We start from the raw sequence: 16,654 nt of genomic DNA, 5'->3' as shown, positions 1-16,654 counted from the left end.
AAAACAGATGGGAGAAATACATGAGTAATTAAAAATAAACGATACAGCCAGTGTATAAAGTTTGTGCAGACAAGTGCACGCGTCATCGTGGTCCAAATGGGGATATAGCTTCTGTAAACAACACCCATATGGCCCCAATTTGTTGTCATTCCCAACGATCACAGGAATGTGAAACCAGACTTCAAGTTACCACTTTTTCTCTTCTCTTCCTTTCCTCCTCTTAATCTCTTCCTCCTGACCTCTGCTGCCAACTGAGGACTATTTGAAATCCATACAAGTCTCAAACGTGCAAAACTGCCCCCCCAAAGTCATTTGCTTGAATGTCACATCAAAATCATCTCCCTTCATCTGCCTGTGGCCAATACGACTGCTTGGGCAGTTTGTCTCCTTTCTGTCTTTCTAGAAGACTGACCATAATTCACCAGCTGAAGAGCTCTGCTTATTACTAAAATATTAAGTATCAGAGGAAAAGAAACAAAGGAAAGAATTCAAAGGAACTAATCTAGCTGATAAAAACTACTTAAATTGTCCCTTACCTGTATTTAATTCCTGTTCTATAAGCTATTCTGCACCATTGCATGACTTTTTCCCAATTTATGTCAGGCACCAAAAGTCTGTGTGTATTACAGACACGTTCATACAGACCAGACCTCAGGGATTTATTTATTTTTAATCACTGATGCTCTAGACTGTAGTGACCCAGGAGAATAAGGAAGATGCGGGTATTCTCTGAGTAGCCTTCACTTCATTTCTTATACCTGCTTTAGCCTCTCACGATGAAGAGCTATATTTAGAAGGCAAAATGACAGTAATTTGAGCACTTTTTCTGAATCTCCTAAAAATTGATTTATCTTTAAGCAGGTTTCCAGCTATCCCTAGGAAAAGGGGAAGTAGAGGAGAGAGATGCCTGCTGTCTGTGCAGAAAGCCCTTACTTCCTTCAGGCAGCACATTATTCAAAACTCAGAGTTATTTCATCCTGCATGAAAGTCTGAGAAAACACACATTCTGCTGGCAGGAGGGAAGCCATCCTCATCCAGAGCACTGCTTTTCCCCTGGGAGAGTGCAACCAATGGAGACGGGCACTGCAGTGATTGCTCCCACAGCCAGCTGCAGCTTGCAGAAAGGATGGATTTGGCTGCTGTCTGGTCTTTAAATGGTGGTTAACCAAGAGTTAAATTGGCACAGTATTCAGTAACAACATGAGATTTGAGAACTTTAAATAAAATGAACCTGGAGATGCTTGAAGGTGAGAACTTGATTTCTAATATATCTACATAACGGGTAGCAAACTAGGTTTTCTAGTGAGGCATGTAAATTATAACTAATAATAACATATACTTGTGCTATTTATGTTAATTTTCTTGTATTTTATCAGTACAGTAACTCATATTATTTCAAGTGTTTTTGATTTTTTCCAGCAAGTTATTTGTTATCTGGGGCCTAAATGGAGTAGGGACATACAACTCCCTGATCTTCACTTATGCAATTTTCCTTTTCAGACCTCTAACAACAATGAAGAACACAATGTGATTTACATTTGAGCTTGTTTTACAGAGTGGCATAAAGTGGCTTCAGCACAAACAAAACACAGGCTCACTCATGAAAGGGGGACCCTTTTCAGTGTAAAATTAAGGAGCCACATAAATTCCTGGTGGGACTTTGATTTCAGAAATATTTAATCTGAAAAGTGGTCTAGCCAATTAAATGGTTTCTTCCCAGCCAATTAAATGGTTTCCCAGCCCTGATGGAAGGCTTTAAGCACCACGATGAGTGGCAGCAGCAACACTTTACAGGTTCCTTGGGGCTGTGCATTTGCCTACTGCCTCCTGCCCTACACTCAAAACAACCCTTGGGTTTGCAACTCTCTGACAAAGGAAGATCTGAATAAAATAGGACCTGGGAGACTTAACATCAATGAAACACAATGCTAACAAATAATCTTCTTTTCAATACTGGTTTTATGAAAGAAAAGGAAACTCCTTTTTAACATAGCTAGCTAAGGTAATGTTTATGGTAAATTTGGAAAAAAAATCACCATGACGTTGCTTTCTGCTCAGGATATAAATCTGAGCCTCATGGAGGGCTGAATTGAAAATTCATGAATTGAAAATTAATGAGCAGCCAGATTAAAAATAGAATCAGGTCAATGGAAGCACTTCCGAAATGCTGGGATCAGAACAGAGCTGGTGGTGTGGTAAGCCCTGGCCGGCAGGCACCGTGCAGGAGCCATGGTCCGCGCAGTCAGCATCGTGGCACAACGTGCCCTTATGGCAGCTACAATATGGGTGGAAATACGGAAGGCTTGGCTTCCAGCTGAATTTGCTGGAGCTCAGGAGCTGATTTCAGGTACATGGTATCAGGTTAAGAAGGCAGTCAGAACAAGAGAGTCTTACAGCAAGCAAGAAACCAAGTGATATGTCATTCAGAGTTATAATAGTCAGGAAAACAGGTATAAGTCACTGTAATTGCATTAACACTAACATGTTTTCTGTCATAGGTCTATCTATCAAGTAGGACATGTAGCACTCAGAACAAATGCTGTAGGAGAACAATAAAGTACAGCCTATTGTAGGGGCTCAAAGCAGAGAAAATGGAGGAAGAACAGATCTTGCACATTTAATTAACCTTTCCTGCTGCAACAAGAATGTCAAACAACTTTCATGTCACTGATATGCTAACAGAGGAAAAAATAAACATTGATACAAGAATGAAATACAACAGAAGTCAACCTTTCCTGACAACTTCCAGTAGCACTGAAAGAAGTTGACAACACAAGCAGGGCTGGGTTATCTGCAGCAAGCAGGCAAATTTGAATTTCATTTTCTTTTTCTTCTCTTTTTTTTTTTTTTTTTTTTTTTTTTTTGCTTTTTTTTCTTTACTAGGCACAGAGGCAGATAACCAGGTTGAAAAGAGTAACACTGTTAAAGCCAGATTTTAATCTCCGGGGCAGATGCTGTGACAGAGTGTGTCCCTGTGCAGCACTGCACGTAAGCCCCTGCCTGATGTTCCACATCACACACTCCAGAGCATTTCCTGCTCCGAGCATCAGCCCCCAACCCCCCAAAAGCAACTGGTGTAGCTCTGCCAACATTGCTGTTATATTTCCATAATGACATAATACTTATATTATGTCATTATCTTATAAATAAAAATAGCTTTCATTCAGCCTCAACTATTTATATGAAAAGTCTACAGGAAGTTGCTTTCTTTAAAAAAAAAACAAACACTGCTATGTGAAATTCAAAAGCCTAGCTTGCAGAAAGGGAGTTTTGTTAAAAAACAATTTGTTTTCAGTAATAAATGGCTGCCAAACACAGGCTATCCTTGAAAACTGGGTATTTACAGACCAACATCTCATCATTCTGAAGACAAGCCTGGTATTTCAGTCTATTATCTTTAAAAGCAGTAATTAGCAGAGATCATAGGCTAACACTCCCCTGTATGAACCCTCTGCTTACATGAAGAAAAGAGGACGTAAAGATGGTTCCCCGCATTACGACCACCAGAGAGGGGACACTGATCTTTCCATGAAGCCTTTAGCTTCTGTGCTGAAACAGTGTGAAAATCGACACAAGCCATGGTGGCAGCATTTGTGTATGATCTGCTGTCCACCAGAAACGGGATGGGACTGGGAAATTTCACTTGGTTAATTAGATTGTAATCTAATGTTTGCTCCAGTAGGAGTCCACCAAAGGCTTGATTTACTGCAGCCTTGGCTCTGGGCTGAGCAAAACTGTACAACTGATGAGACTTCATTTACTGTCCACATGGGAAAAATCAAGAGAAACATGCAATTTTTTATTATCTGAAACAGCAATCCTCAAACCATTTTAATTAAAAAGGAAAAAACAGTTTGAATCAACCCCAAATTCTTTCCTTAACATGAAAGATTTCACTTTGTTCTTGCTATTTAACCCTTTTGTAACATTGCCTCATTTTGTTTTAGCCAACTATAAGTGAAGAAATGAAATGGAAGCTCAAAAAAATATATCGGATTTCAAAATTAAATATGTCTTTTAGAAATATTTCCAGTTCTAAAATTTCCAGTTCTAAAATATCCGTCTCATAGGAGCAGGTGTAGAAAGCCTTTAGGTGGGCCTGACTGCAGGCTCTGACATGGTTAATACCTTAATTCCAGGCTGTGCAACCACTACCAGAAACCCATTCTGCAAGCAGTCTTTAATTGGTTATACACAATTAACATTTATTAACACAAGCTGGGAACGACACCTATAGTGTGGAGCGACACATGCATAATAAATCACAAGCTGTAACCACCACCATGCTCCACCAAAATCCCTGCTCTTTACTTGCGGCCATGAGAAGGCAAATGAACCATTTGCAAGTGTTTTCTGCATGTTACCATGCCAATGTCCTTAGAGCGATGTGTTTTTGTTATCCAGCAACTTTGATTCCCAATCAATATGTGCTATACAGACAGGTTTTATTCCAAATTACACCCTTTTTGAGATGCGTTGTTTGTAAAGGAAAGTCATTTTAAAAATATCCCCCAAAATGATATTCTCACAAAATATTTACTGCATATTGCATCTGATATAATAAAACCACCTAAAATCAGACAGTCTGCTTACCATAAAATATCAGCTGTCCTCGTGCCACATTTTTCCCTCTCACATTTTCAGCTACACACTCATAGAGTCCAGCATCTTCTTGCTGAAAATTTGGGATTTCCAGAAGCCCACTTGATCTGTGTCTCCTAGCTTTTCGGGGTATCTGTTTCCCATCTGCTCTCCTCCAGCTGATTGTAGGAACTGGGCTAAATGAGAAAAACAAAGCAAAATAAGATTCATAATAAAAGCTACAGGTCTTGTCCTGATAGCATCTTGTCTCGTCAACTTGAAACTGCTTCATGTTTGAAGATGATGAAGACGTGGCCAGTCTGAAGACTCTGTGAAGGATCCGGAGCAATTTTAAGTCGGGTGCCTTGTATATACTTTATATAAGTATATGCATACCAATGGTGTATTGCTCACATAGTCTTAAAAACAGGAGACTATGTTATAAAAGTGATGTTTAGACAAAGTTGAATTTGGGTTTCTGCTGTGACAATACATCAATTTTCTTACCAATCCCACGTTTTCATTTTGGAAGTGCTGCTAGTGCTTACTCAAGAACCAGAACATGTTTTAGGTCTCGCATGAGACCTCAGAAGTAAAATGTACAACCACATCTTTACAAAATAACTTATATCTTATCTCCTCCTTGAGAGTTTATGTTTTTGTTGAGTAAAGTTGCTGTTCCCCAAGTCCTCTGTCTGTAATGAATCCTGAAAATAAGTAACTCCTGCTGCGGAAAGTGAAGGATTAGCAAACTTTGCAAACTCCACAGCACTATGAAAGTCAGAAGATGAAGAAATAACGGTGGATAATAACTTACTTTCCCAGGGCAAAGCACTCCAGTTTCACCGTTGTTCCTTTTGCAGATGGAACCGTTTCTGGGAACTGCACTTCTATTTTCGGCTCATACTCCCCCATCACCCCTGCAAACATAAAAGAGACACTAAGACTGGGCTGAAGTTTTGCAATAAATCCGCAAGTGTTTCTGTGCTGAGCTCTTCTCTACATCATTACTTGCCCAATTAATCCATTCATTTTAAACATGGCCCGTTGCTAACAGCCGTGCAGTGTGGGCTCTTTTCCCATTTACTACTAGAGGAAAATCAGAACCAGCGCTCCACACCATCTGCCAAAGATTAACATTTCTTCATGGCTGTGTTACTTTTGACTTTTGAATATTCACGGATTTTGCAGGTAACTTGCGGAATAAAAGGAAGCAATAATAAGGGAGGTTCACCACCTTCTAGAAAATGAAATGCGGAACAAATGCCATTAGAAAAAGTTTTAAAAGTATTGGAGGTAATCAAGGCTTCTATTAACTTCAAGGAGTTAGAGGCACAGAGACCATACACTCCTTGGACACTTTCTTCATATTTACTGCCCCAGTAAACCACATATTGTGGCAGCCTCTTCACCAAATTGTGTTAGAAAAATTGTGCACATAAAAGGGCCATTACACTCATGATAAATCACTCCGTTTCTTGTCACTGTACTGTCTTAAAACCTGCACATATAATTTCACCAATAGTGATTATCAGCTAATTGATGATTGCAGGTTAAATCCCAACTGTGGGGCGCTGCTGGGGCACCCAGGGGCAGCAGGGTTGGGTATGGTGGCTGTGGCTGCAGCGCTGTCTCCCTGTGTTGCAAGGAGGTGGCGAGAGAAGCCTTTTGGCTTTACTTTTTTTCACAGTTAGAGAGGCTTGAAGCTGAAAATGCTCACTCTGAGGCTTACATCCAATCTCTCTTTACGTGGTAACCTGTGCAACGCCTGCTTTGGTGCACTAACAAGTCACATCAGCGTTCTTCAACCTCGTTCTTTCACTGCTACGTTGCACAAAGAGCAGCTGCTGCACAAAGTCAGCCATCCAAATGAAATGCATTTGTTAAAGATATGAATGCTCTCTCTGTACACACGCCCTGGCAAGCTCATACAGCAGGAAGCCTGTGAGTCTGTGTTAGCACTCCGGCGCTTACAGATCACACAGAAAGGAATCACGGAGCACGATCCCCATTAGCCCTTGGCACATTAACAGCATAGCCCTGAAGGGCTGGAAGTATCCAGGGCTATTGAGGAAGAGCCTCTCTGTTCTCCTGACTGTGAATTTACCAAATTTTGCCTAAATTTCTCCACATTCCACACTATACATTTGCTGGGAGAGCTCCAGCCAGGACATGGAGCAGCTATTGCCTGGCTGTTCCCAAGAGCAGGGCTGCGCGTGTGAATGTTTGCCAGAACAGAACTTTTTGGCAGTTACTAACATTTATTGAGATCTTTTCCCAGAAGAACACTTCCACATTGTGCAGTGAAGACCATAGTCTGGCAGAGGAAGAGCTTTTGAGGAAAGCATGACCAGGTGCAGCCATTTTCCTTGCTTTGGCAGACACTGACTTTCAAGTGCTCAGTGGGGACTCCCTTGAAGAGCTGAGCACCTCCCGCAATCACACTCCCCAAGAAGAGCTCCTCAGTGCCCGTGACAGCCCGTCCCCCCCCAAACCAACCCAGGGGCTGCACCAGCAGCGAGCTGAGAGGTGGGAGACACCTCACAGGGCAAGGAACGTGGTGGATGCTCCACAGGAGCAGTCTGCCTGCAGCCAAAGCCAGACACGCTACGTACTTAATCCAGTCCTTAAAAAGCAAAAGCAACAAGAGCAATTCTTTATTCTTCCCTCCCTTCACTCCTAAAGTGATAATTTGGCCCCCTTATGCAAAGTAGTCTGTAAAATATCACTTGACACTAACGGGCTATTTAGGAAATTAAGGCACAATGTATTATTAATACATTATTCACCCGACAGATCAGGAGGGGGGAATGAGGAATGGGAGGGAGAGACAATGGCTTTCTTTTTTTTCCCCTTCTCTTTCTTCCTTGTTCCTGTTTCCTTGCCTGCGGTTGGAGCAGGAAAGCTGTGACCCCGAGGAGAGAATCGCACGGCAGAGGTGGGAGGGCTGCCTGGGGCTGCAGGGCACCGGCCACGGTCACTGCTCCCCGCAGCGCCAGCCCCTGCTGCTTTCTCTTACAGCAAGGAACCAGCTAGTTTAGCAGCATTACTGCTAACATTACAACACCAACCACTTCAAAACCAGGACCTGTACCAGGAAAAACCACCAGGCTCCCACTGCAGCTCTAACCTACCTGTAGCTATCGGGTGTGCTGCAAGCCCTGTCTTCTCTGCATTAAAGGAAAAACATCAGGGCACAGAAGACATCTCTATACTGAATCCAAGCCCATTTTCACATGGACAGCTCTTATTTTTCCTGCTGTTCCTGGGTGAGTTAACATCTGACTTAGCATTGCAGGTGGAAAGCAGAGGGGAGAAAATAAAAGACTAAAATAGACCCAGGTTTGTAGCTTCGAGAATGTTTTCAGTGTCATGACACATCAGATGTTGTACGTGTTTGCAGTTCAGAGGATTTCATATTTTTCTCCCAATTTCAAGGCTTAAAAATGTGCTTTTGGATGAGAGTTCCAGGAACTCAGAAGCAAGCTCATTTGTCTGAGGAAATGATATGCATTTCCTGACAACACCTGTGAGATGTTAAAGTTTAATTGGCCCATACAGCTGCTGCTGACGGTAATTTCATTCTGGGTCTATTGTGGCACTTTCTCACTATTACTGTTTTAATTTTGATGTAAAACTCCAAAGTGCATTTTTAAAGAGTAGAAGCAAAGCACTGCAAAAGCGCTGCTGTGGCACCAGGGACTGCCACGGAGAGGTGCCAGACAACTGGTTTGGCCATTCATGTTTCAATCCTTTTTCTGTCTGAGCTGCACTGGTGAGGCACTCCTAGCCTTACTTCAGGCATCAGGACCATTTGCAGCCCTCGGTGCCATATATATTTAGCTACTCATTATATTGCCCAGCACAGAAATAGTGCAGAGAGCCGTTTCTCTGCAACTGGCTGATACCACCAGGACAAACTGCTGCCAGAGCAGCCATGGCGATTCAAGCTGAAACCTGACCTCAAAGTCTGGGGAACCCTAGAAAACCATAACATCCCTTTCTGCCTTTTACATGGTGTGAAAGTGGGGAAGAACAGAAAGCAGCTCCTTCGGGACAGCAGCACAAAAGTAGGTTGCAGGCACGAGAAAACTGTAATACATTGGGGAGTCCTCAGTGGTTCCTGCCCCAGGCCTAACCTACACAATCAGGAGGCTGCAGGGATGCTCTGCGTTGCTGAGCAGCCCAACCTCTGACCTTTTTCCACCATATTTATCACTGTCCAATAACTTCTGGTGCCAGGAACAGAGAGCTTGGGCCAACGGTGACCAAGACCTCTGCCTCAGCATGGTTTGCTCCCACTACCCTTCCTCTATGATATTTACGTCCCGAAGGAGGAAAAGCTGTCTGGGGATAACTAATGGGGCAAGAGGCAATGTCTGTTCCCACAGCAGCAGGAGAGGAACCTGGTTCCTGTGCCTCTGGTTACAAAAACACTGCAAACAACGTCAGGAGATCTGCAACTGCAGAGCCCTGCAACTGCAAACAAGCAGAAGAGAAGCATAAAGGCACAGGTGGGGGATGCAATCTGCCTGTAGGATCTGGTTTCATCCCATACACCTGTATCTTTCCCCTGTACAGATTACAGCTCAAAAGCCTGCTATTGTAAAGCAAGCTGTGCTTTAAAAAACGCACTGAAAAGCTGTTTTTCCAGGGTGATTAAATTCAGGCAAAATACCCATGACTAAGATGGCAGGTATTCAGCATACAAAACCTAAATGATTCACAACAGAGTCTAGAAAAATTACTGCTGTACGTTGAAAAAGAAATATGGAAAAAAACCTCAGCGTTGTGGCAGGGGAGATTTCAGCCCAGCTCCTGCAGAAGCGAGCTGCTCTGGGTGGACAAGGACTGCTGGAATGATGGAGATTTGGAGCGCTGCCACTGAACGAGTACCCACCATGTAAGTCTTATAAATATCCCCTATAGCAACTGAGTTTCTTAATAGTGAGCAATGTAGAGTTGGCTGAACTGTGAACGTCCAAACTCTAATTTCTTCCTCATCTAAGGAGTGGGAGTGAGAGAGCGGTTGTGGTGTTTAGCTGCCTAGCATGGTAAAACCACCACACTCTGGAATTGAGAATTTTTTAAGTTTTTGAGTGAGAGATTATCATATGCACGTATGGAAAGAGTCTCCTCCTTTTCCTTCTTAATCTCTATGAAATAATTCCAAATCCAGATAGAGGCAATATACTTAGTTATAAGTGACCAATGTTCTTTTTGTGTGGCATCTTATCCCATCATTTCTTTCTTTCAAAACAATGGGGTTATGTGTGAAACACAGGGACCCACAGTTAATCGTGCACGAGAGCAAAAATGCTTTGCAGTTTAAGAACAACTTAAATTTTTGAGAAAAACAGAAATTACAGAGATTTTTGTAAAGTACTTCGAATTTTTCCAAATTCATAAAATGCATTTCAACATGAAGCCAGCCATTTTTAGTGACAAACCAATTTGTAACAGGTTCACTGGGGATGGTCAGAGCATCGAGGCCAGGACAGGAGCCCTGCACCCCGGGCTGCAGGGTCTCAGGGCTGCAGTAGCCCCTCCCTGGCTCCCTCTCCGGAGCAGGTCAGTGACTTAAATTAATATGGAGTGGTACTTTAGGATTTTTCCCATTAAACTCAGTAATTGAAATTCAATGGAACTGAAACATTAATTGCTGGTGAGCTAACCTCTGAGTCTACCGATATAATGATATAGTGTTGTAAAGAAAATAACATATATATTATTGGACATAGCAAATATGAATGCCAAAGATAAACCTGACACATTTGCCAGTTGCAGCACAATGAGCCTTGCCTTTTGCTCATTTCTCTTCACACTTCCAGAGCAACATATGTAATTTCATTTTTTTTTCAAGCACAATAGAGTGTAATATTCAGATTTTACACACTTTTTGGGGTTATTCTATGTGGAATGAAAAGCTGAGACTTGCAGATTTTTAAAATGCAGGTTGCATGTAATACTAGTGCCCTCCTATTTTAAAACACACTCAGCACATGTTCAAATTTGAGTACAGCCATCTTTGCTCTACAGATATTACAGCACCTTTCCTGTTTAACTCAGGAATGTATTTCGGAGCTCCTCAGAGGTTCAATTAAAGTTTCATATCTATAATAAACAGCAGAGTGCACTTCAAAGGAATCGGAGAACATTCCCGAGAATTACCTCGGGAAGGCAATTGGTCTCTGTAAATAAAGCTGAGTGCGTGCAGAGGAGCGATGCACTGGGGTAGAGCCCTTGGCAATGCACTTGACAATCAGGGTGATTAGCAATCATCATAGCATTACCCACGTTTCAGAAACAGAAGCAGCCATTGAGCTCAGTTTTGAAAGATGGAAGCGCCTTCTGTTAGGTAAGGCTTGCATAAAAGTCCTGCTAATTTAATAGCTACAAATATTTCTTGTTCAGTACTGAAAATGTTAACATGAGATGAATTTAAATATTCCTCTTTGTCTTTCAGATGTTAGATGACTTATTTTGGACTCATAGGGCCAGATTTACTGTCACTTAAACCACTGCCACTGTGTGTAGAGAAGCAATGTAAGGGAGAACAGATCTGGCACATGGAAAAGCAGTTGTCCTCACCTCTCCCAGTGTAATGGGGGCACTTGCTCATTGCCCCAACCCTTCCAAAACCCCACCTATAGGACACACGTTAACGCAAGGGGAACAGCACTACAGGCTGGCAGCACTGAGCCCATCTTACACGGCAGGAATTTCTGTACAATACTGCTAGGCAACAAAGGATCTTCTAGAAGAAGTTTCTAATAATGCCTTTCTATTTCTGGAACAAATGTCCTAAATGTTATCCTTTAAACAGACACTGCAAATTAACATGCAAATTTATTTTTCTTATCTACTCAAAAATGACTATGATACAAATCAATTGTCTGTATAAATTTAGAAATCCTCCTTTGGTTTCTTTTCACTTTTTTTTTGTACTATTCCACAGACTACTAAAAATAGCATTAATTCTGCTGGGAAATAGAGCCTGAGCTAACAGTTACCGAAACAACAAAGTATTTTTGTTCACTTTTGGGCTGCATAAAATGAGCAAAGCTACAGTATATCCAAATTCTGAAATCTATTATATTTCCTGTCTTTGGTCAAGTGTCGCCAGGTTTTTCTGTTATAACAAGAGTTCTTCCAATGATGGAAATAACAACCTTGGCCACAGCAGCATAAAACCCACGAGTGACTATGATGTGGAACCATAGCTAAAGCAGAAGTTTTCAGCCTCTCTGAACCTCTGCAAAACGAAAACCTCTCCCTTTACTCTACGTAGTAATATTTTAAGCCATTTGTTTGTTTGTTTGTTTTTTTTTTTTTTTGGCAACAGCCAGTCAAAGAAACCCAGACAGGCCCTACCATCGTTCCTGAGGATGAGCGGGGTTGGGGGGCCCAGGACCCGGCTGTTGGTCACTGTGTTTGTCACCACGCACGTGTAGTTTCCCACATCTGAAGCTTCCACCTTTGCGATGTACAGATTGCCAGTCTCCTGCGAAACGAAGCGGCGGTTGTCCTGATGCACGAAGGATGGGTACTCATTGAAGATCCAGGCATAGGTGAGCTCTGGAAGCATAAGGCACCACCAGAGTTAGTGACAGCCCATAAACCTCCACGTGACTCAGTCCCAAGTCTGAACTAAAGCCCTGGAAATGATTTTCTCCCTGCCTGCTTTGGTTAGGCACAACAGATCCATCACAGCCCATGAAATGACCAAACAGCACACATTTTGCAAGCTTGCATCTTTATGGCTATAGGCTATAAATATAAATTTCCAAATGTGACTCCTCTGAGCCTGCACACAGACCTTAATGCTCTTAAAATGTTCCTTAAAGATCTTCCAACACAGAATACAATGAATTTTATAAGGATCCCACTTCTTCTGTCATGAACATTTCAATGTTTCTGACTCTTTTTTCCTTTTTCTTAGCTCATTTTTTCCTCAAAAGTTTGGAGAAGGGTCTGCTGAGCCATGTTACCATACACTGTATGTTTGATTCCTTTGGAACTTCAGAATCAGCAAAAAATTCCAAACACCAAATTAAGCAGCTGTAATCTTCTATGTGTCTAATTAGATAATACTCTGTGTTTTGTAAGGCATCTTTGGAAGTTATTTGTGCAACAAAAAATAACAGAGAGACATGCTGCAAGAGGCTGCAGTTTATAAGTAAGGTTAATGCAATATAACCCTATTATATTTGCCTAAGACTAATGCCCAAGCCCGCTAAAATGCTTGAAGAACTCAAGTGAGTACAAGATTGTTGTAGTTTTCTAAGGGAACAGTAATTATACTAAAAAGCATATTCTTAGTTTAATACTCTAATGAGTCATAACTGTAATTGACCTCAACTACCATTAGGTACTTTGGAAAATAAATTCTGTCCTCATGTTCCACTGTTTACACATACAAGAGGTTGAAAGCAGATTGTTGGCTTTTATTTATTTATTTCTTAACAACAGGATTATAAAATGCCTACTTAGACTTTTAGGAAGATATGATAATTATGTTTATGTGGGAATATCTAATCATCATATTTACACATGTGCATCTAATTATAAGTAACCTCATGCTGATGTCAAGAGGATACTCAGAGCAAACAAGGTAGCACTTCTCAGCTGGCTTATTATTTTCTGCAAGTAGTTTAATTTTTTAATTTTTTATTTTTTTTTTAAATTTACTCTTGGTGAACAATTATCTTGTTCCTCCAGAAGCATCCAGCTTCTCCAATAGGCAAATAAACATCAGTGCCCTGGAATGCACAGAGGCATTTAAAATTGAGCAAACCTTCACACAGCAGGTTTCCACCACAGCCCCCCAAACTCCGCAGTACAACATTTTGCATTGCCTGTGGAATGGTGAATTAACCACATGTTCTTCATAAAAACACAGGACCAGGAGGGTTTTTCTGGATCAACAACCCCTGACCTTCCCTATCCTTCCCCAGGAGGTTGCCTAGTCCCACTCACAAACATCCCAGAAGCAGCAAGGTTTTCAGTTCCTGCTTTCCTATTCAAAGTTGGTTTTGCTTTTAACTGCTAAGAACCCTTTAATTTCTGGGTTAAATATTTTTATTACTAGGCTATATCCATGTGCTTCTGGGCTAATGATGCCTTTAGCTTAATGGGTCTTGCCTCTTCACTGGTGAGAGCAATCAAAAGTCCTTCTGCCTTCATTTCCAAGACAGTCATTCCAATCTCATGATGACTGTAGTAGATTTTCCTTAAAAAAAAAAAAAAAAAAAAAAAAAGCTCTGCTGAAACTCTGCTTTAGTTGTAAGTGTTGAAGATATGTGCCATTTGAGCAGAGTGCTAGGTTGGAAATCCTGGATAAGAAAATCACAGGAAAACAGAAAGCAAATGTGAAGTTGTGCAAGAGTAAGAAGGTCTGACCAAAGAGAGCACCCAAATGCAGAGACCATGGATCCTTCCAACACTGGAGGCAGAAAAATGGATCTATTCCTTGAGAGCACACCCTCAAAATCTCTCCAAGACATCTTCAGATTAAATCAGTTTGGCTACATAAAAATAAGGAACCCCAAATCAAAATGCTGGACATAACAAAGACCTGATGTGACAACTCTGCCTTAGTTTCGTTAAAACAAATAATTGTCCACAAAGATGCAACTGCCTGAACCGCACAGCCTTAGATAGTAGGAGCAGTCCATTATTGCTCTAAAATATCTAAAACTACTGGATTGTAATTGTCTCTCTAAAATAACGTGGGACCGATGGAATAAAAAGCACAGGAAATACAGCAGACTGGAGTCTCTGTGAGTGCATTTGCTTTTGCAGCAACATGTAAATAAATACTGTATCAAACTCACTTTGATTTCCTTAGAGATCCTAGTGCAATATTTATGGCTTTTCAAACTTGACGGATTTCTTTTGATAAGGTTTCACATACTAATTGCTCTGGAAGTGATAGACAGTTCGCATCCCATAGGCAATTTGTAACAACTGTGTAAACAGACACTTAAAATACAGCCTGAGATAGCTCCTGGTGACTGCGAGTGATGGAAACATCTACGGGAGTTACAGACACACAGATTTCAGCACAAAGGATGTTCAGTAACTAGCAATTCACACTTCTCTAATTACACATTAAACTTTATATCCTTTAGGATTTATTACAAACTTTTCCTTTTTAATTTGGGGACCTTTTACATATAATTTTGCCTTGTTTACCATATTTTATTATTATTTTTTTCTTTTAAAGCACATCCAAGCTGATCTCTTGAACAGAGAAGCTTATCTGAAGTTTTCTGACCCATATTTGTGCTTTGGAAAAATCAGAATCCTCACCAGCTGCAATGCCACAGCAGCAGTGAAACCCCTGCAACCCTCCCCACTTATACTGCGCTCTTCCTCACTGTCTTGATGGTCTGGATTTCCATGACAGATTAGAGTGAGATGAAGTCTGCGGGGAGATAAAGATTTTGGCAGATCTTCACTCCTCTGATGACTCTTACCAGTGGAGGTAGCAGGGGGGAGCACACAGGGTGTGAGCAGAAGTTTGGTTGGACTTTGGGCAATGGCAGGGATGGGCAGAAACATGCAGAGCTGTGAATCACACCAAGATCATACGTGTGACAGGAAGGTCCGCTACACACCAGCACACAGAAGTGTTTCAGCCAACAGTGGCTGTCAACTTCAGCAATTAAAAAGACAATAAATTATTTAAGGCATTTGAAATGCCCACTACGGATTTTGGACATGTAAGTGAGCTCACCCCGCACACTGCAGAGCCACGTAGGGAAAACGAGAGAAACAGAGATATAGTTCTATCACTGTGCCTTCCTGCATCATTTTTGCTTGTTTTTTTTTTTTTTTTTTTTTATTCCTCCCATACATCCCCAAAAATACTGTCTTCCTGGGCCTGCAGTTACTGATCACATCCAGGTCCTGTCATTTTTCTGAAGTAGTCAGTGAGAAACTCTATTAAAGTGTTCGAGCTCTCATTTACTGTCCAAAGAATACTTCTGGCTCAAGACAAGAAACAAAACTAAAGATGCTGTAAATTTTTAATTTTTCTCTAACTGATTGTAAGCAGTTAGGAAATGTTACTGAAAGCTGCACAGAAATTCTTATATGAGTAATTATTGTAATTAGGCCATGTGGTTTGCCAAAATTATGTTCTCTGGTCTTCTTTTTTTGTCACATGCATGCTTTGCATCTTTGCCTTTTAGTACGAGAAACCCTTTTTTTTTTTTTTTTTTCTCTTTTCTTTTGTGGAAGTTTTTACCATAAAGGATAAAGGCAGGGCTGCCACTTGAAAAGGTCTCTGCAGCTATTATGGGAAAATCTATTAAAACATCACGATTATGGTTACCATAAAGCTGAATGGAAGAATGAAATTTTGAAATTAATATTTGCAAAAAAAGGGGTATCATTTATCACTTTTAATAAGAACGGTGTGGTACAATACACTTTCAGTTTTTATAGACTTAACTGAAAGTTACCGAGATTAATCCCATCATTAAGGATTCTTACAATTTATATATTATCACCAACCACGTCACTCGCACGTCGGACGGGTGGGAACTGTTTTTTAACGTGAAACAAAAGCTCTGCAGCATTTCCCATAAATCTGAATACATAGAAATTATGCTTCATTACACATTGCAAGAAACAAATATGAAATTAAGAAAATGAAGAAAAATCCTCCCTGCATAATTGTCCCTAGCCCTTCTCACCCCGTTTCAAGCACTTGCTGTGCTCCAGATCAGGCAGTGCCAGGTGCTCACACCTGCCGTGTATTTCATGCATTCAGATACTATAACCATTTTTTGCATTATGGAAGGCTAAACATATCCCACGTCCTCCCCATCTAGTTCATAAAAGCCATTCAAATCCCCAAACCATATAGAAATCAGGCCAAGACGTTATTTTCAATTACCCATTTCCACCACTACCCATGAAAGCACACGGATGCTGTCCCTGGGAAGCACTGAACCCAGCACTCCTAATGCAAATGCACCGTGTCCCTACGAATCCCATCTGAGTGGTAACATTCACCTTAAATGCATATAGGAAAGGTTAAATACACACATGGACCCCCCAG

General features: G+C 41.1%; 1 protein-coding gene across 5 annotated transcripts in view; it reads right to left on the bottom strand.

Moving 5' to 3' along the window:
- Nucleotides 1-16,654, bottom strand: part of CNTN4 (contactin 4) — a 296,910-nt gene that overhangs the window by 64,783 nt on the left and 215,473 nt on the right. For all 5 annotated transcript variants that reach the window (XM_032193834.1, XM_032193833.1, XM_032193831.1 and 2 more), the window contains 3 exons: nucleotides 11,956-12,159; nucleotides 5,399-5,501; nucleotides 4,594-4,778 (listed from right to left, as the gene is read on the bottom strand). In XM_032193834.1, the coding sequence (XP_032049725.1) occupies nucleotides 4,594-4,778; nucleotides 5,399-5,501; nucleotides 11,956-12,159 (492 nt within the window). The remainder of the gene's footprint in view (nucleotides 1-4,593; nucleotides 4,779-5,398; nucleotides 5,502-11,955; nucleotides 12,160-16,654) is intronic.

Source organism: Aythya fuligula, chromosome 10, assembly GCF_009819795.1.
Source record: "Aythya fuligula isolate bAytFul2 chromosome 10, bAytFul2.pri, whole genome shotgun sequence".
Lineage (NCBI taxonomy): Eukaryota > Metazoa > Chordata > Aves > Anseriformes > Anatidae > Aythya > Aythya fuligula.
Note: the sequence above shows the minus strand (reverse complement) of the source record. Positions and strands in the feature narration are given on the sequence as shown.